The sequence below is a fragment of the Rhinatrema bivittatum genome, chromosome 1 (assembly GCF_901001135.1).
Source record: "Rhinatrema bivittatum chromosome 1, aRhiBiv1.1, whole genome shotgun sequence".
In the NCBI taxonomy this organism is placed as follows: Eukaryota; Metazoa; Chordata; class Amphibia; order Gymnophiona; family Rhinatrematidae; genus Rhinatrema; species Rhinatrema bivittatum.
In genome coordinates, this window is record NC_042615.1 from 526,870,768 (window position 1) to 526,892,439 (window position 21,672).

At 40.0% G+C, this 21,672-nt stretch overlaps 1 protein-coding gene across 2 annotated transcripts in view; it reads left to right on the forward strand.

Annotated features, from left to right (window-relative positions):
- Window positions 1-21,672, forward strand: part of VLDLR (very low density lipoprotein receptor) — a 103,814-nt gene that overhangs the window by 69,767 nt on the left and 12,375 nt on the right. For both annotated transcript variants that reach the window (XM_029613304.1, XM_029613313.1), the window contains exons 5-14: window positions 120-491; window positions 4,281-4,403; window positions 4,655-4,777; window positions 7,060-7,179; window positions 7,391-7,516; window positions 9,424-9,595; window positions 14,244-14,468; window positions 15,139-15,257; window positions 16,571-16,710; window positions 19,068-19,209. In XM_029613304.1, coding sequence (XP_029469164.1) covers window positions 120-491; window positions 4,281-4,403; window positions 4,655-4,777; window positions 7,060-7,179; window positions 7,391-7,516; window positions 9,424-9,595; window positions 14,244-14,468; window positions 15,139-15,257; window positions 16,571-16,710; window positions 19,068-19,209 — 1,662 coding nt within the window. The remainder of the gene's footprint in view (window positions 1-119; window positions 492-4,280; window positions 4,404-4,654; window positions 4,778-7,059; window positions 7,180-7,390; window positions 7,517-9,423; window positions 9,596-14,243; window positions 14,469-15,138; window positions 15,258-16,570; window positions 16,711-19,067; window positions 19,210-21,672) is intronic.

Here is a 21,672-nt window from a genome sequence, read left to right on the forward strand (position 1 = left end):
TACCACCTGCAGCTGTGTGAGGAGCTTTTAGTCTTAATTACACTACTATAGCATGGCTTGTTGCAGAATAGGTGCTTAGATAGATTTTTTTTTTTTTTTGTCCATTTGCTCCCTTGCAGGCAATATAACTTGCAGCCCAGCAGAGTTCACGTGCACCAGTGGTCGCTGCATCTCTAAGAACTTCTTCTGCAATGGCCATGACGACTGTGGCGATGGGAGTGACGAGTTGGCGTGCAGCCCTCCCACGTGTGGGGCGCACGAGTTCCAGTGCAAGAACTCCTTCTGCATCCTCCTGGACTGGGTGTGCGATGACGACGCGGACTGCTCAGACCAGTCGGACGAGTCTCTGGAGCAGTGCGGCCGCCAGCCTTCCCCTCCCGTGACGTGTGCCGCCAGTGACATCCAGTGTGGCTCGGGAGAATGCATCCACAAGAAATGGCGCTGCGATGGAGACATAGACTGCAAGGACAGAAGTGATGAGATGAATTGCCGTAAGTTACCAGCTCTGAGCCTTTATTGCCTAAAGGCTAATGTGAGTCTCAAACTTGAAGTGCATTGGTGTTTTGGTTTTTTGGGCGGGGTTGCAAGGAAGCAAAGTGTAGGATCAGGATAAAGTTGAAAACTAGCTGTAGAGTTTTTTATAGAAACTTCACCACCAATGTGCTTTTAAGTTAACTTACTGTGGGGCCAATTGGTCTCTTAACAATCTGACCAATTCTGACTTACATGCCTAAAGATCTTAGCTGGCAGCTTTAGAAGCCTGATTACCAGTAGTGTGGTGCTCTTATCCAAATCAGTTCTGTCCTGCATACATAAGCATGAAAGTTCATACCCTTTTTGGAGTATAGGAGTGGCCTAGCAACTAGAGCTGTAGGCTGAGAACCAGGGAAACAAGGATTCAAATCTTCCTCTTCCACTGTCATGCCTTCTGAACATTGCTCTTCATTTCTTCAGATAGCAGCTTTTAAACTGTAAGTTTGCTGGGGAAGGGACCTACCTACTTTCCTGAATTCCAAACTTTGAGCATATGTTTGGAAAGGAAGCAAATAACGACCCAGCAGTTGATTTCCTACCACCTTCGATGTCTTGCCACAAAGCTTTGTAGTAGTCTGTTTAAATGGCTAGTGAGGCGCTTATGTTGGTGGCCTAACTGGACTGTACCCAGCTCTCACCAGCCTGGCATTCACCAAGTTTCTAGGGAGATGTAGCCTGCTGCCTCCTGACCTGTAGCTTTATCTGCCCCCCCTGATTTTCCTCTTCTCTCAAGGAAGCAGTGTAGTTTCATATTGCAGCATCCCAATGCTTTTCTATTGCTGTCCTCTTATCCCAGACATGCTTGAGTTCTGCTTTCCACCCTAGTACAAACATCTGACTCTCTCTCTCTCTCAGCAGAGGCCTTCCAGCTTCATAGTCTGACACCCTAGCATTCCTCTGCAGTCTTTATAAGTAATTCTAGTACTGAGCCCTGGGGTGCCTCACTCACCACTGCTCAGCTCCTCACCTGATTTTAAAACAGTCTTCCTCCCTTAGATCTAGCTTTGCTTTATAGGAAACTGTGACAAGTCCAGATGAGCAATATCTCCTGCACAACCTCTAATCCACTATTTTGTCACTACAGAGTTTAAATTCATCTGATCTTCCTTTTGTGAAACTTACCTGGGGTCCCAAGGTGCTGCACTGTTTCAGTATATATATATTTTTTGCGCTCAGGGGTGCTCAAACAGCTCCTGGGAGGAGAGCCAACCAGTTGGGTTTTTGGGATAGCCCAAATTGAATATGCACTACCTTGTATACAAAGTGCATGCAGATCTCTCATGCATATTCAAGATACCTTGAAAACCTGACTGGCTGGGGGTGGCACAAGGAGGACCACTTTTAGCATCCCTGGCTCTGTCCTCTGCTAAAGATAAGCAGGCAACTACAGACCCATTAGTTTGCCTTGGTTACCAAACTTATAGGACTGAGTCCACAGAGCTCTCTTGTCTTCAATGACAAATTGAACAGAATTCAGGGAGGCCATCAAAACATTCCTGAGGTGTGCACCAATCCCATGGTCTAGACATATTTTGTTATAACCACTTTGTTTACAGAAGTGAACTTCATTTAATGCCATTCTGTCTTAAGTGGACACATCCTCTTCTATAATTACTGAGCTAACACTTCAGACTTTTGTCCTATTTGTAAATCCCAGGTTCTCCCTTTATCCAAAGGCTTGGGCAGACTTTTTTTTTTCCTCTGGGTTTTTTGCTGCCTCACTGCCAGACTTTACCTGCTGTTTCATGCAGTCTCTGATCTGAAGCTTATGCATTGATTTTTGCATGAAGGGGATATGTAGGAAGCTGATCTCTACATCTTAACATGTAAGCAGCATGCCAGCACAATCTCCCAATTTTCTGCAATGTGCCACAGCGCTGCTGTTACTTGTAACAGAAGCTGGTCCCACTGTAGCTGGCAGAAAACTAATTTAGGACCAGAAGAGCCCCCAACTTGTCTGCTGCTTCTGCATGGTGACTAGTCAAAATCTTGTTTGGCTGAATTTATTAAATTTCAGTCTGCTGTAAAATAACTTATACTGTGACTTACAGCTTTCAATTAAGTATTTTGGGAAAGGCATGGATACTCTGAATTTTTCACCCAGCCATTATAGCTGTTCTGCATGTTTAGCCTGACAGATGTTTAACCAGGTTTACTACCAGCTTATTCCCTTTTTAATGTACATGAATATCATTAGTTTCCCTTAATCTCAGTCTAACTATATAGAGGATTTTAGCAGCTGATAGCTTTCCCTTTCAGTATAATCTTACACATCTCTGAACTACCCTGATTTGTTTTCCCAGGAGGTGGGGCCCATTTACCAATCACTCTAGGTAGTCCTTTGTTCTGTTAGTTACCTTGACCAGCAAGATTCTAACACATCTGTGGCTGTATTTATAGAAACTCATGAATAGTGCCTTTTATTGTGACCAGATAGCCTCAATTGGTTTCTTTTGTGACCTTAATAGGCATCACCTTCGTGGAGCCATCTTGTCTACCCATCAGCTGTCCTGAGAAACTGCAAGTCATTCTCAGCAAGTCAGAGTTCACATAGGTCAAGAGCAAAGGATTCTGGGGCTTTCCTTCTCCATGTTGGCTTTCTGTTCAGGCATACTTATCAAGCTCAGATCAGCTCTTCAGAGAATGTGTAATCTAACTTTGTTAAATATCCTGAGCTGATGGCCTAGTAATACTAAGAGAACCAAAGCTTACCTCCATGACCCAGATGCTATTCAAGCATGATGCCTTTACAGCCCAGCTGCTGGAGGGATTCTCCAGAGTTGGGTGATAGAAATAACATACTGCTGCAAGGTGCTCTTATTCTTTTTCTCAGCTGGAGACTTGCCACTGACTGACTTTGGAGGAATAGAAGGAAAGATGAAGGCTCTTGGCACCTTATTAAACAATTCTTCTCTCCCTCCTACCTCGCACTCCTCAAAAATGCTATCTAAAACAGCTGTGGTCAGTTAGTAGATCCAGGCAGATTAGAAAACCAAAGGGAACTAGCCAAAAATTAAACTTTGGTTTAAGATATTGTTTACATGATGATTGCAATGTGTGGTTTTAGACTGAATCTTGGTTATAATGAAATAGAAAAATGAGTGGAAGTTAAGGACTTGCTTGATCTAGCTAGAACACCTAGATCATTTTCAATACAGAATTAACTAGAGGATCCTGCTGGAGCCATAGAACTTAGTGTTTTGCACACTGGGATAAAGAGTGTGGATATTTAGATTTTTAGCTATATCTTGTATAATTGTCAAGACCAGAACCTGCTGTAACATATGGTATTCAAGCATGGGAAAACTGGTTCTAGGTACAATCCAGAATAACCCAAGCTGGTATTCCTCATGAGCTAGCCACTGGGTATGGCATTTACTTAGCTGGCTTGTTTTTCTAAGAATGATCTCCGTCAACAGGCATACTGCCAGAACTCTCACACAGATCACATCCATCTTATTGCAAAGTCCAAAGACGTCAAAGCATTATGTACCCTTGCATACAACAAATTAAACAGCTTATTTAACTAACTGCTGTTTCTATATATTGCTAGTTGACTTATGTGAGGATTAAATTATTGCTTTTCCACCTACTATGACATTTTAGTTTGTAAACTACTTAAATCTACCACAAATTGTATAGGTGGTATATAAGAACTTTTAAATAAGGTGTATCAATCTGAATCTTTTACATTTGACTAGCTTCTATATATAGCAGGGGCTGATAAGAGCTCCATTTTCTTCCAGCGTCACGCATTTGTCAGCCAGACCAGTTCAGATGTGAAGATGGGAATTGCATCCATGGCAGCCGGCAGTGTAATGGTGTGAGAGACTGTCTAGATGGCACGGATGAGGTTAACTGCAAAAATGGTGGGTAGTACTTTTTTGCGCTCCACTCTTGAAGTTGGGTCTGTCAAGTGTTGCAACTGAATACATGTGTGAATTTTTTTTTAATCTTCTACTCTGCTTCTTTTGGTTGAAATATTGTAATCTGTTCACCATAGCAAGCTTCTTCCATCAGTTGCCTAGATCTTCATTTGGTGTATGTATATATAATTGTATACAATACATCCTAATACAGGAGTTTTTGTTTCACTTTATTTCCCCCATCCTGATTTCAGTCAATCAGTGTTCTGGACCTGGTAAATTCAAATGCAAGTCTGGCGAATGCATCGACATCAGCAAGGTCTGTAACCAGCAACGTGACTGCAAAGACTGGAGTGATGAACCCCTCAAGGAATGTGGTGAGTAGGAAGCTATTTGCCTATATCTACTCCAGCTCATAAACTGCTTTTTGCAATGGCAACTTCACTCCAAGAAAACTTGCAAACATGTTTTGGCTAGGTGAAAGCATCTTTTGTATGTAGATTGCAGATTTACACTCCTAGGCCGGTCTCTCCAAAGAGCATTCCTTCTGACACAAGGAAAACTTGAACCTACCAGACTGTACTACCTGACTTCCAACTTTATTGGAAAACAATTTAGTTCATAGTGCAGGTACTAGATACTAAATCTATTTTTCACCTTCAATCCTTTTCCTAATGGACTCGTTTGCAGTTTATGAACCCCCTCTTGTCAAACTTGGTGAATCTGAAGCAGACAGCTCTTTGCGTGGTACAAATAGAAGCCTTTTCTGCACTTTCAAAGTGAAACTTTTCAGCCTGTTAGTCAAATGTGTGTATCCCCTGGGCTGAGGTGTTAACACAGGTGCCACAAACCTTCTCAAGTCATGAAAATATTTTTTTGACATGTCAAGGCCTCTGAAACCTCTAGATGAGGTTCCTTAAACTCCCTTCCTGTCAACGACTTAATTCCCTAAGCCCTGGGGAATTTAGTTACTGGATTAAAGAAAACAATCCAAAAGCAACAAAAGATGAAGGAAATAGACAAAGTCCAAAAATAGGTAAAATCAGTTTCTCAGTTGCCCTTTTCCTGTCTACCCAGGTCTTGTTCTAAGGACCCAAGTGTATCCTTCACCAAACAAAAGGACACAAGCAGGTGCAGGCAAAATTCTTACAGCTTTGAAAATCCACATTACAAAATGCCAAAACCAGGACATTAGCATCAGAGCAACCCACATAGTTATATATAAACTAAAGATACTGCTGATCTACCTACATTAAGACCCAAAATTCATGAATGTATTGGGACTCCACTATTTTAGGTGAAGAGAATACTGCAATTGAAATAGTGAGCCTTCTAACCTTTTTCAGGCTGATACATCTGCTTTCAACAATGGACTCTAAGCAGCAGCTGACCATTTGAAACTGAAGAGAATTCGCACTTACAAAGCAGGGAAAGGCTGTAAAAGAAGCTAGCCTTGTTAGTTCCATGCAACTCCAATTTAAGGAATAGTTTAAAGTTGCTGAAGTCAAGGATTTGATAGACCAGAAACAGGTCTGATCTGTAAAACAATCCACAGATCACTGCAAACACTGAAATTTTAGCTGCCACTAGGGTTCAAGGTCTACAGTATTTCACAAAGTGATCCACACAGGAGAGCAGTCAGAGGAAAATTGACAATCATTTTGAGGTGGTGAAGTGTGCAGAACAATATAAAACCTGGAACTTAACATTTATTTAAATTCAGGCCTTGAAATTGAACACTAGACACTACTTGTGTCCTTTATTTTGGAGTAAAATTTAAGTGAAGTAATGGTATTTTTCTTTAATTCATGGTCAGTTAACTTGAATTCTAGCTTTTGCCCATACTACTCATGAGGTTTTTCTTGCTCTTAAGTGAAAAGCCATCTCCTCTTTAGGATGTTCTTTTGGTCTTGCATATCCCTGTAGATATCATGTGTGGGTTCCCCCCCACCTCCAGGTCAATTGAAGTTTTGCAGTGCCTCTAGAGGCCAAAAAAATCCAGTCTTTAGCAACCCAATAAGTGTAATTTTATTTTCAGTCCGGTTCACACTAAGCTACTTAACATTTAAGTTTCCTTATGGCTCTTTGTTGTTCTGCCCTCATTTCTCTTAAGAATAGGCAATAACATTGTTTCCTTATGGTGGCTTTAATATAGATGCTAATTTTCTGTATGCAAGGCATTTTGCTTTTTATATGTATAAAATGCAGTAAATATAAAGTGGAAGAAAATCTCTTAACTTGGTACCATGTAAGTTGTCTGCTTCTGTTCACCTGGAATACAATTTGACCATGAATGCCTAAACTTTGCACTCATCTGTATGTACACTACTTTTGGGAAACTTAATTATATTTTTTTTTTTTGTATACATCCCTGTCTTAAACTGGCTTCCTAGGTTCATTCTTCTGCTACAAGCTGTTCATATTTTATTTCATAGATCACCACACCTGGTATTGCATATTGGTAGGAGTAGCAAGCTTTCAAACCTGAAGTGTCAATCTACAAATAATCTAAATGGACACTTCAAAAGCATTTGTCACAAACACTAGCAATCATCCACTGTGGTGGTCAAATTGCCAGAGAATCTAAAGTGTACAGCTTCTATTGCCTATCATAATACTTTCTCCTCCATTACAGTATTATGTCTCTGCTCATTTCCAGATGTAAATGAATGCATGGTTAATAGTGGTGGCTGCTCTCATATTTGTCGAGACCTGGTTATTGGTTATGAATGTGACTGCCCAGCTGGATTTGAGCTGATTGACAGAAAAACATGTGGAGGTAACATTTTTTTTAATCTTTGAAGTACACCCTTAGATTTGGAACGTTTACCTGTATGTATGTATGCCTGCCTTTGTAACTCATCCTTTGAATGTTTAAAGCTGTAAACAGTTATGTGATTCTCACATGGAATGACAGTATATAAAACACTCCAAGCAAGGGCAATGGTACAAATAGCTTATAAACTTGACTTTTTTTTTTGTCTTTGTAGATATTGATGAATGCCAGAATCCTGGAATCTGCAGTCAAATTTGTATTAATTTGAAAGGGGGCTATAAATGTGAATGTAGCCGTGGCTATCAAATGGATTTGGCCATAGGTGTTTGCAAGGCAGTAGGTAAATAGCAAAACTTTTTTTTTTCCCCATTGAAATACCCAGAAAATATGCAATTGTTACTTGACAGGTTCTGTACAGTAGTCACTTTGACTAAAACTTCAAAAATGAAGTGGTTTACACCTATATACATCCTACATCATACAGCAGGTAAGTAACACTTGCTCTCCAGATGTTGAAGCAATTGGTATGCACTTGTGAGCAAAGCTTTTGTAATCTTAAACTCCAAGCTACAGATGCAACCTGAATGCATACAGATACTCTACTTTCCCACATGTCAAGTATGTGACAAGCCAGACAATGGGCAATATTCTCTTCATTGGTACCATCTTCTGTCAGTATTCATGTGCCAAATAGTGGCATTACACTAGTACCTAGTGCCACATTGAAGCTATAAAAGCCTAATGGACTGTTTCCAGTTTTTTTTATACATACACACTGCTCTGGTGTCTGATCTTATTGGTTCACTCACACTTCTATTGTCTTATCATATCTCTTCTACTCAAAGCTAGCATCCCTTCTATAACCCTGACACTGCTTTAAACTGATCATTGCATCAGAATGACCCCACCTAGGTTACCTTATCCAGATGAATAAAACACTTATTTGGCTTATCTGGAAACTTAGATACTATAAGTCACTAGCTAGTTAACTACTTGTTTACTGGGTATATAGTATAGCTATACTTCTGTTTCATGTGACTTATATTGTCAGTTTTATGAATATAACTGTAGACAGAAGCCTTGACCATTCACCCATGCACACTCCCTGCCATGTTCATGCCTTAAAATGCTAAAGTGCAATGCAGTACACTGCAGCCAGACTACTACAGTGTAGATGTGTTAATCTTATTGCCTGACCATACTTCCCACCACAGTGGGTTCAGCCTGCAGGCAAGCAGCTGTTCTGGATAACTGGTGTAGCACACCCCACCCCTTTCCTTGATGTTTGCCTTCCAGTTTCTCTTCTCCCCCCCCCCCCCCCCCACCCACCCCAGAATCCTTCCTGGCCTACTAGCTTGTTTGTCCCATCCCTCACTCAAACATATACCCCTGCTTCCTTTGCAAATTTTAGCCCTTCTCTCTTCAGACTACCAAGTGTCTGGTAGATTCAACACCCTTCCTTTTCTCATGTGAGGAAGATCTGGGTGTTCTCAACTGCCTAGGCTGCAGTGCTTCAGATTCTCCCCCCCCCCCCCCCCCCCCCCAAAAAAAAAAAAAATCATTAGGATAGATGAGTATGGGAGGAGGATATACTAAGGTGCTTTGGAAGTCGCTTGCTGTGGTATACTTGAAACAGCTAAAAATCTAATTATATAAAGCTATTTAAATGGAAAAACCAGAACAACCCTAGAGTCTCACCATAGATATAACCTATCCTGCTTATAAAAGCAAGTAAAGGGAAAATGTAAGGCTAATCTCCTGTCTTCTCACAATTATTCCTCAGTTTCTGGCCAATGCTTCTACCTGCATGTCTAACTTATTCTTTTCTAAATAGCACAAATAACTGAACATTGAATGAATGTTCTCAGAAGTCTTCACATAATTGATGCCAACTTCAGTGATGTTTTGAGGAATTGATCAAATACATTATGGTTGTAAAAATGTACTCAGTGCAGCACAAGATGACTTTCCTTTCTTCCACAAAGTATGTGATTTAGTGGCTCTTTACAATAACTTTTACACAAATGTACATAATATTGAAGCCATCCAGGTACTAGATGTTGTCCTACCTATATATTGGAAGGCAATGTAAACTGTAAACAGCAGTTTATTAGGCCACTGAATGGTTCCTCTTAGAGGTTTATGGGCTACACTTGTGACATCTGTAGCTTTGCATTAACAAGTAGCAAGACATGAATTGTAGTAAACTGACAGGCAATCTTAACTGCAAGCAATTCCTTATCACAGGAAGAGAACCATGTTTAATCTTCACAAATCGGAGAGACATAAGGAAAATTGGACTGGAAAGAAAAGAATACATCCAGTTAGTAGAGCAACTAAAAAATACCATAGCACTCGATGCAGACATAGTTGGACAGAACATATTTTGGGCTGATCTAAGTCTAAAGACTATCTTTAGGTAAGTAGTATGTACAATTATCTGCCTAATTGATATGCTTAGAAAACAACTCCAGTATTTGGTTCTAATCTTCCCTGCCCTCTCACAAGAAGTGATGATACCTTGTTTACAGACTTTAGAGATGAACTAAAGTTTCAGATATTAAAGTGAGATGAAACTAGGTAATATAGAGGGAGATACTAGTGCTGAGAACATTTAAGCAGATGAAAAACTGGACTCTCATTCTAGAAGTCTGCAGTTCACCAGTTCTCTACTTCTAGAGTGAAGGCTCTCCCCTTCCAAAACATTGAATGCATAAATGTTCTCATAGCAGATCCAGGCACACTATGTATACAAACCTATTTTAAACTCCTGAACCCCCAAGAAGCTGTATCCAACTCTTACAATGAAGATGTGATATTACTCTTGGACTTTTTACATGGACTTACATTATATATCTGTACAGTGCTGCACAAATTGGGTATAAACTAGACTAATAGTCAACAGGACTAAAGCTTGCTTTGTAGTTGTAGCATCTACCTAAGATCTCTTCATAACAGAAAAACTGAGAAATAAAGTCCCTTTCTTGGGGATTTCAATATAGCAATCAGTGGAAAGTGACTTTATGTATTTTTCTGACTTATCACAGTAAAATCTGCAGATAAAACTGAAAACTAAGGTCCCTAACTTATAACCATAATGTGACTTTAGGAAAGGCCTTGGAGAAGTCTGGTTAGCATTCAGCAGCATCCACCTTCATGCTGATTAAGGTGGCACTTCCCTCCTGACCCTAGACCTTTTCAGCAAAAATTGCCCCTCTCAGCTACCTGCCTCTACCACCATGCTTGAACTATGGGTATTGAGGGATTTGTTCTTGAATGGTTGATAAGGAATTATTTGAACCAATCTGTCTCCTGGATCAGCAAAACATCCACACCTAGGCATTCTCACCTGTGCTATACTTTCCCCAGTCCTCTAATTTATGTATATTTAAAAACTTTTATATACTGTCTTATTTATTTAGGGTTTTTATATACCGACATTCTCAATATAAATATCAAATCAGGTCTGTTTCCATAGAACAAAACTGTCGTGGGTAAGGCGTTACATTAAACAGTTTTGAACAAAAAACGTAAATCATTAAATTAAATATAAAATAGATGACAAATTTGAACAAAACTGTCTACAAATTGATTATCCAAAATAAAACTTAAAGTAAAAAACTAAAGTTGGAGAAAAAAATACATTAGTGACATATCAATATAAACTAATTTTATATATATTCAATTTAATAAAACAGAAAAGTTAAAGTAAAACATGATTATAGCAGCAAAAAAGAAATACCTGGCCTTTTATTCTGTAATTCTAAATGCTTCTCTAAGAAATCATTAAACAAATTTTTAAAGTCCTTGCTATTAGAAATTTGACATATTGCAGGCATTCCAATGTATGGCTCCTGCAACAGAGAATGCTCTTGGTCAAGTTACATTCAGTCTTGCTAATCTTACAGATGGAATATCTAAAAGGCTCATTTGAGGATCTAAGTTCTCATGATTTGTAAATTCTTAGTGGAACAAAGCCATATGGAATTTGGGTTTAACAAATTATGGTTATTTTATACAGAATCCGATATTTGATAGCTACCCAATACAATTTATATAAAATAGGGGAAATGTGTACCTGATCTGTGACATCCAGGCTTTCAACATCAAATCTCATCTGTTTGACATGCAGCTTTTGTGTCAAAACGGTGATGGGGCCAAACTGCAGATGTTGCTAATCTCAGTGACTTTCTCGGTGGTAGCCATATGGCTCAACACACTCACTCACAGATCTCCTCTGATTACACAAACAAGAATGTTCTCAAACTTTACCCTTAATGTCTAGAACTTCTGAGATCTGTTTTCAGCTACTGTGTGGATGGCAGTCTCTCTAGGTTGTAAAGTTAGCCAGAAGTTTTTAACTGGGATATTCAGTAGAGATGAGCTTCATTTTTCTAGCTCTGGTCAGGTTTCAGTTCGGGTGCATATTGCCACATGCTTGTGACAGGGGCTGACCAATGGTACCGGTAGCCCCTGTGACATCGTAAGGGCAAGGCTATCTGCGTCATTGAGTCATAGCAGGCCGGAGAGATCGCTCGTGGGACCCCGTTGGACCACCAGGGACTTTAAGTCTTGGAGGGATTTGGATGGTGGGGGGGGGGGGTATAAAAGTAAAATTGAAGGGTTGGGGTGGGTCTTCTTTGTTTAATGTGCCCCCCCCCCTGCACTAACCCAAAACAAATTTTCCCCAAAGCTCGGGAAATCTGTTTCGTGGTTCTGGTGTCCCCCCCCCCCCCCCCCCCCGAACCACAACTAGTTAGGCAATTTTGTTGAAATTGCCTAATTCGTTATAAATGAATGCACATCTCTAATATTCAGCACTATAAGCATGATGCCAAGTATACCCAACTGTCCTAAAAGGCATGCTAGCCAGCTCTGTTTATCTACACAAGTTTAGAACTGCAGAGTCCTAAAAGTATTTGGCATGTTAACCAGAACTTATTTTGAATTACATTTCTTGCATATGTATATCAATATGATGTACATAATCTGAGTATTTGTATCAGAACACACTTTAAAGCTGGCTAAAAACATTCAGCTATGACGGGGGAAATCTCTTTAAATGATTAAATCTAAACTTAGCTAGATAAACTGCTTTAAATATTGATCCCTCTACAGAGTTTGGGTGTACAACTTGACAGCGTCTCGCAGTGGAGACTTGTATCTCAGGGGTGGTAAAGAGCACTTAATGCACATACTCCAAATTCAGCTGTATCTGAGAAACAACCTAGTTACTGTCTCAGATTATTCCATGAGTCTACTCACTGGTTCACAACCACAAATGCCAGCTCTTTCCAGAGCACAGCAGTTGCCCTTTGAGTATTTGACCCATACACAATGTACCAGTTTTGCATTACCCTGCTCATCGATGAGTATAGTTAACATTTTAACATGCATGTTTTGTCTTAAAATGCATGAATCAGCCCTCAGATCTTTCCCAACTCTGTTCTCCTATAGCCCTCCCCTTCCCTGGGAGCTTTTGTCCTCCTGGCTCCAGCTAGACTGAGACCAAGTATTCAACTGCTCTGCTCCTAAAACATGGAACACTTTTTTTTTTTTTTTTTTAATGTAATGCTGTGCATGGAAATTACCTCTGAGGGGGTGCAGGGAAGCCAGATTTGTATGTATGTTTAGCTAGGCCTCCCCCCCAACCTCCACAGCAGATTCATTCTCTAAGTCTTCCTGATGGAAATCCCATAAAGCTGGTCTTTTTATTTGGGGGGGCGGGGGGGGGGGGCCATGTCTATGCAACTAGCTCCGAATCTCAACGCTAGTGTAACTTGTATTACTTAATGCAATTTATACCCACTGTACCCTGCTCTAAGACACATTATCTGTCTCCTATCTGTCGTATTGGTATACTTGCATTACTTGTGCATGCAGTGCCTTGTTTATGTAATCTACCCATGGGCTTATCTTCAGGAAAAGGCAGAACATCAAACACTAAGGACTATGGGTTTATTCCCAGGGTCTGCCAAGATTTGTTTAATCTCCATAGTACAGGTATAAAACTTATACTAGAGAACTCTTAAGATTCTGCTATAAAAACTGATTTCCTTGGCTGAGGGACAGGCTTTAATGACTTAGCCTAAATGTTACTCTTCAATTACTGAGTCCTAGGCTTTTCATACAGTAATCAAAAAGGGGATAAGGCTAGCCATCTACTTAGTGTAGATGGCTAAGACTAAAACCATATGGCTGGTGCACTACTTTAAAATGACTTAATGGTGCGTGCTAATAGTGCTTTGTAAAAGTGCATGCTTCTGATTTTTAATATAGCTAAAATCAGGTCACCAAGTGTTTAAAATCAGACCAGTAAAGAAAAAAGCTAAATAAAATGCATCACACGAAATACTAAGGAGTAACTACTTATACAACAAAATGCAAGCGTATTCTAGCAGTTTGGAGGGTCTTCGGTTTTCAGATGCTTTCTTAAAGCAAGAAACCTACATAAGCCATGCACCTTTTCTTAGCCTTCCAGCATGGTAGGTCAGTTTAACAGATCAAGCACTTTTTTTTTTTTGTGCTGGTTATTGCTAAGATGACACATTGGGCCACACACTGGATTTTACACGTCACACACCCTGGCCTCCTCCCCTCAGCCATTTGAAGTATAGCCTGTCTAAGGGAACTAAGCAGTTCTCGGACACTTGCAAAGTATAAATTGCCAGCTTTGACGGATTATATAGTCAGACTTTATCATGGCCAAGGTCAAAATATCAAAAATGGCTTAAGATTTAAGGCAAAGTAGTCTGCTGCTCAGTCTATAGTCAACCTTTCAACTAGTCATTTTTTGTCTGTGCACAACTATTTCACACTACATTGTTCTGTTAACACCATTTTACGAAATCTTTAACTATCTATGGAAATCTCGGGAAATGTTATGGGTTTGTACTTTTTTTATAGTAAGGTTGCAATTACTTCCTTCAGGACTTATTATACTGAAGAGAGGTGTTGGGTTGATATGAATGTGCATACTTGTATCTTTACATGACTGTTTAATTCTGGATACTAGAAGTTTTAGTTTCCACTTGCCATATAACATACTGTGTGCTTGTTTTGTTTAGAGCTGCTGTGGATGCTCGTGATAAAGTTGGTGTCCCTTCTAAAATAATTGAAAACCTTCACAGTCCTGCATCAATTGCTGTTGATTGGATCTATAAGAATATTTACTGGACAGATGTGGGCTTAAAGACTATTTCTGTGGCAAGCCTTGATGGCTCCAAAAAAAAGACCCTGTTCAACCAAGATCTTAGAGAGCCTACATCTATTGCTGTTGATCCACTCTCTGGGTAAAGGAGTTCATTCTTTTCAACTTCTCAGACTGGCAGGGATGCTTGGCTTGTTTTAACATATGAATGCCATAAGGCTTCAGTATTTGCCACGCTTGTGAAATCTGGTTCTGGTCTTAGGCTTGCACAAGCCATTGTTTTCCAGAGGAAACACTATACTGAGGCTGGAAACTAAAAACCTTTATCCTAAAGGGAAGGTTCAATGTGCTGAAAATGGGATCTTAGTGTTTTGGATACCTGCCAGGTTCTTGTAGCCTGGTTTGGCCACTGTTGGGGGCAGGATGCTGGGCTTGATGGACCCAGTATGGCAATTTCTTATGTTCTCCTAAGAGAACAAACAGTACAATATCTTTTAGCTTAGTTAATACTTGTGCATAGCAAAAATAATTCAGGCATAATATTCATTGACCTGAACCAAATAAAGTTTTTAAATCCAACATGGGTATGAATTTCAAATTGCCAGGCTTTTGAATATCTTTGTCCATATTAAGGCTTGAATAATACTTTGATAGGTTAGTATAATCTTTCATGCTACTATAATCTGTTTTCAGTGATAAGCTTTAGAAATCTGTATTTGACTAGAATTTACTCAAATGGTAAACTCACTACAAAAATTAGTATGTAAACGGCATATGTTTTTATATGTAACACTTTGCTTTTGGGTTTTTAGCTTTATATATTGGTCAGACTGGGGTGAACCAGCCAGAATAGAGAAAGCAGGAATGAATGGCTATGACCGACAACAGCTTGTGACAACAGACATTCAGTGGCCCAATGGAATTACATTAGGTATTTGCTAATCTTGTCCTCATATTTTCATCTCTGGATAGAGAATCTGTTTCCTAAAATAAGATATAAAATAACTTGGCAGACAAACTGTACACACGTACAGAAGATGCAGTCAAGTTAGACTAATGCTCTACTTATCTGCCATCTTTATATGTTCATGGACTCTAATAAACCAGCAAACAATTTGCCATCTATAACCTGGACTAAGTCACTGAGCAATTTATATCCTAATTAGCAGCTTAAATAGCTACAGTCTAAATCTTATTTGTATTCAGTCTAAGATCACTTTAATTTTGCCCAGCATAAGGTAACAGGGATCATAGGTGAAGGTTTTGAATTACAAATCCACAAACCTGGAAAACCATATGCAGCCTCTTACAAAATCCTTGTATATTCAGATAATTATCACAAATGAGACAGTGTTAACTAGTCTCCATTAAATGGTAACAGCCACTCAGCAGTGTCACTCAGCTTGTTTTCATCACTAGTTGAGGGTTTGAATAAGGTTACTCTTAAACAGGAGTATGTCAGAGTGAGGGCTGGAGTATTGATGGAAATCACTTAACTTCCCTTTTGACCTGCCAAGGATAATTGCACAATCTACCACAAGTAGAACAGAAGCAATACCACTGTCTACCAAATGACTTTCAGGTCCTTACATTATAAGGCTTCAATTTAAAACACTTTGGTGTAAATCATGACTTCTGTAGCAAGGATGTGGAGGTTTGCTTTCATTTTTATAATAGGGTTTTGGGGGTGCTTGTATATAATAGCATATAACAGTATGCATTAAACTACATGCTGGCACAATTTAAAAGCAAGCTCTTTGGATGCTACATTTCTTCCCCTTCCCCCCCCCCCCCCAACACACACACATCTTAATCCGTGGTGGCCAAAAGGGACAGGATCAATCCCCAGTTGTACTTGCTCTTTGGATCAGTTGGATAGGATAAGATAAGGGGGATAGTCTAGGAGTACTCATTCTTCAAAACTTGGTGGATTCATCTCCAAGGTTGGAAGGGTGGATGCAGACTAATGCCTATTGGAGAACAAGGCTTTTTGGTGTGTTTCATTAAAAAAAAAAAAAAAAAGCACATCACTATTCTGTAGTAGCTATGACTTAATGAAGACACCCCTCAGTGACCTTAAAATTATTTTTTCATTTTACTGGTTAGTCTTGTAATCCTGTGTTTGTATCAAACTCCTATTTAAATAACATAAGCTGCTTTGGGGAGTCTTTAATGTTTGGCTGCTAAAAATTGTATGTATTCTTAACGTTCAGTGTTTAAAACTTATTTTTTTTTTTTCCCTAGACCTAGTAAAAGGTCGCCTCTACTGGCTTGATTCTAAGCTGCACATGCTCTCCAGCGTGGCTCTCAATGGCCAAGACCGCAGAATAGTGTTAAAGTCTCATGAATTTCTTGCTCATCCTCTTGCTCTGACAATATTTGAGGTAGGCTTTAAAGCATTTTGTGCTTCATGCTTTTAAATATTTGCTTTACACAGACTCCTACTTGAATTTAGGTTGTGAAAACTACAGTTTTTCCCTGAATGTAAGATATTGACTCTTGGAAGATGAATGGTTGGCTATAAATCTGTTAAATACCTTCTACTGTGTTTCTGTGCTGTTCCAGGGCCGCTCACTATACATAAGTTGGATTTAAAAATATCTATTTCAACATGTCAGGTTTTTTTCCATCCAGCAAAATAATGCACAAGTCTGGCCAGCAAGGGTTCTAAGGGCTGTAACTGCCACTCTCTGGTAAAGCACCACAGCAATTACACAGAATCCTTTTGTTTATCCCCTGCCTCTTTTTGAATTTCAGAACTATTCTGTACTAAGTGTTTTCTTAGCTTTGAAACATGACATCCAGTTAAGACTTGATATAACACTGTCGTGGGGCTGTCGGCCCTGCAGATCAGTAGGCAGGAAACACTTATTCAGCTCTTCACCAACACAGAGTGTGGGGTCAACCAGCCTCTCACCTTGGCAGCTTCTTTTGGTTGGGGGTGGAGGAAGGACTGGATTAGGGCATAGAGTAGCTCTGTTCCAACCTCACCCTCTCTTCCTGTCTCTCACTGCTGCCTGGGTGGGGAAGCAGGGGGGGCTCTTGGATAACTGGCATATTGGATTAACTGTTGCCTGTTTCCTGTAAATGAAGGAGGATAATTTATCTACAGCTCCAATGTCCACTGGAAGGGTGAAATCCAAAATCCAATATTGTGTAAATTACTTAATGCAAGGTATCAAGTAATAGTTCTCATATTTTGAACACACCAAAGTTGGAACACTGGACTTCTGAGTAGGCTTAGCTGGATGCTACCCCTTTAATCTAAGGGATGCAAAACATGTCATACCACTGGCATATATTAAAAAATGGAACATTTATCCATACAAACAGAATGGAGCAACATGCAGTTCTTGGTGTATAGTGTTCATGCCCATGGATTAGTCTCAACCCAATTAACCTTATGAGTTTGCTTTTGTATACAGACATTTGATCAATATATCACATCAGTTCACATAAAACTGAACAGTAAAGGCAGGAGCAGCTTATCTTTACAGTATAACTTAGAACAGGTAACATTGTAAAATGTGATTTGGAGGAAACTTAACTATTTACAGATTGCTTTAGAACATATGGAGCAGTTAACAGAGAGCTAAGTGTGCCAAGGAGGGCATGTGGCTTACGTGTAGAGAACAAGGCTTAAAGGGAGAAACATTCATGGAATGGGGCTGTTGTGAGAAGGGCAGCTGGACAAAAGATGGTTTGCTTACAGGCAATAGGTGGGCCTGGGCAAGAATTTTTGGAAGAGGGGGTGAGAGTGGGTTAGGTTTCTGGTGGGAAGGCTTTCAAGAATAGCTGCATTTTGAGGTGTTTTTTTTGAAGGTTTGAGTCGAGGGTTCTGTTCAGATATGGGGTGGAAGAGAATTCCATAAAGTGGGGCCGGCTACTGATATGGCTCGTTTTCTGATTTGAGGTAAGGTGTACTGCTTTGGGGGTGGGAATGGTGAGTTAAACATGGTACTCTGCTGAATTCCAGTGTGCTTTTAGATGTAAGCTGGAAAGGGACTGTATAGCTTACGCAAGCTAGGTAATTTTATTTATCTATTTTGCTATACCGGCTTTCATAACGGGAATCACATCAAACTGGTTTACATTTAACAATGTGTGTAAGGTAGAGAGAACTCAAACCACAGTAATAAGAGCATGGTTAGGAGAGTGAAATAGTTACAATAAAACAGGGAAGTAAATAACTGGGATCTAGAAAAGAGAAAATATGTAAACTATAACTTAGTACCCAGTGACTTCTGTGGTGGTCTATACCTCATGAGATTAGACCAAGGTCACATATCCTAGCAATCCCCAAACACAGCTGATGACAGAATGTGTCCAGAAAAATCAAAATAGCCTAAAAGGAAGTCTGATCTGCTTTCAGAGGGATCTTAGAGGAAGATTCTAATATTCTAGGACTGACATCATCCACAGGGGAACTATCACTAACCTTACTGGATTTTTTTTTAATCAAATTGCAGTCTTTTCAAGTAAGCTCATGCTTGCTAATGTAGTGAAACAAGACAAATTGGATCAGATATTTAAAATATTTGAGATGGAATAAAATAGTCCCTTTAGACTTCAAAGGGAAGTATAAGCTGTATGTTGCTGTGGAGTTGCAGCATTAGTAGTACTGAAGTGGCATGTTTGGACAAGTTAGCATGGACTTTTTTTTTTCTCTGCAATTGCTAATTGAAATGGCCTGTTTTTTTGTGTTTTTGTCTAATTCACTCTGTTCAACCCAATTCTATAGGATCGTGTCTACTGGATTGATGGTGAAAACGAAGCTATTTATAGTGCCAATAAATTTTCTGGAGCTGAATTGGCAACTCTGGTTAATAATCTTAACGATGCTCAGGACATCATTGTATATCATGAACTTATACAGCCTTCAGGTGACAAACTTCATTTGTAATGAATATTTAAGCTTTGTCCTTTCAAAGGGGAAGGAATATTTTTATCTGTAAAACTTGAACTGGGGACTTAAATGTGTGGTTCTTGTGATATTTAAACTGTCTAGATCAGGGTTAGGCAGTTCAGTTCAAGGGGCACAAAGTGGCTGGGATTTTCAGGATATTAACGAATAGGCATGAAAGACTCTGCATATAGCTGAGGCAGTGTGTGTGTGTGTGTGTGTGCAAATCTTATACCAAATCATTTGGGGATATCCTGAAAACACTAGCTTGCAGCCTTCAAGGACTGGACTTGCTCACCCTTGTGCTAGATATCACTACTCAAATGTGGTGACCTTTCATTTCCTTCCAAGCATGGCAGACTTGTCATAATTGGGACTCTAATTACAAAAAAATCTTTGAATGGCTTTTCATAAAAGCCAGAAGCAGAACCAAGAATGTCTGTAGCATTTTTCTCTGGATTGTGGCTTCCTAGCAGTTATATGAACCTTCTAGAAATACTGTAAACCATGAATTGGTCAGATGTGCCGATGGAACCAGAGAGGCCCAGGTAGAAACTTATGCTTAAATTCACAGAATATAAAGAGAAAATGGAATACAGAATACATAAGGCTGGTTCCTTGCCCACTCTCAAAATAGCCACAAGTCTAAAATCAGACTTCTATAGCCACTTAGGTTATCCTTTGTAAAGGTGTTTCATTGTCAGGGGTGGCCATCTCAACTCCTCAAGAGCTACAAATAGATTGGTTTGCACATCCACAGTGAATATGCATGAAGTATATTTGCATTCAAGCAGTGCAGGCAAGTCTCCATGTATACTCAGTTAACATGAGAACCTGACCTATATGTGGCTCTTGAGGACCAGAGTTAGTACAGCACAGGGATGACCAACAGCCCTCTAACAGCTTCTCTTCTGTGGGTAGATGCAGTGAGCATCCCCTGAGCAAAAGTGAAACGAGATTTTGCTACCTACTGAAACTAAAGCCGCAAACTGCAGTTTCTATAGATTCAAAGTGCATGTGATTATGATTTGCATGTCTTCAAAATGTAGAATCCCTTCCTTGGTAAGCACATGAAGTGCACTGCAGCAGTCAGCCTCTGCCAGATGATAGGACAGACAAGCACTGTGGCTTTAAGACTCAAATTTGTGCAGAGTAAAGTTCACCCAGAACTAAAGGAGTCTAGTGTGCATATCCATCCACATATATATGGATAACCATACCCCTGTTAGGATCCCTTTGGGCCTCTTATGTACTGAAGAGGCCAGCAAGAGAATCACCAGAGCTTAACAGTGGCTATAGCAGCGAAATAGGTAAAAATGTTCATATCCTATGATCTTTCCCCAAAGACTATGCAGTTCATTCATGCTCACTTAGAATAAGATTTCAATCAGCTCTGGGAAACATTCATCTTAACTTTTGTCTATTTGCACAATACAAGTGGAAATGCATTTCTATACTTGTGTGGTTGGTTAGGTGGGCAACCTGTCACACCAAGGAACCAGAATACACAACAATTTAAGGGGGGGTTAGAATATCCAGCAGCTACAAGCAGGCATCCTCCCCTCCAGCTCATTCAATTTCCCCCTCCCACTTGTGACTATTGGATTACCTACCCAGGGGTAAAAAGTGGCCAGAACCTAACATTTCACTTTGGCTGTCTTAAGTTAAAAGTTTAAACTTTCTGCATTTTTTGTTTCCTCCTAGGCACTTTCTCTATCCCCTGCCCTCCCATTGCTCTACCACTCAGGTTTAAGATTTTGTTGCCCATACAGTGTCATGGTAGTACCCCTTTGAAGCTGTCCATACATGGCCCTAAAGAGAATAGACGGGCTCCTTTTGGTCTGGTTATAATTTGGCATGCTAGGCAATTGTCTAGGCTACTAAATGAGCCCACTTATACTGCCAGTAGCCACTATGATTCTTAGGCCCTCAAGCAGCTGCTGCAAACTTGGCAGCCTCTGCTGAAAGTACTTCTCCCACCCAGCCTCATAGCACAGAACTGGAGATGCAATGTTTCTTCATAACCAAGGATTTTTATTACTGCAAAATAGAAAAGGTTCTTAGCTGACCATTGTTTTCTGCTATCATTTTGAGAACCTGAGCTGAAACTGTGCAGCCTGTATCAAGTTTTTAGCTCCCCCATCTGACATGCCCATGTCGTAAAGGGGGTCAGACATTTGGGGTGCCCATATGGGTGCACCCCTTTCAAATCTTAAGAGCTATGGGCACTTCAGATGAGGTACACTGCCACAGCTACCCTGACCAGAGGGACCTTTTGAAGGAGATCTCAGGAGCTGCAGAGGATTCTTTAAAGTCTTGGTCTTGCCAACAAACTGTTCAGCTGACGCCTGATTTTCTGAGCTGTGCCCATCCTAATAAGTGGGGGCAGGACAAATGTTCTCTTCCTATGACTTGGTAGCTTCCTGTAACTTTTTGATTGGCT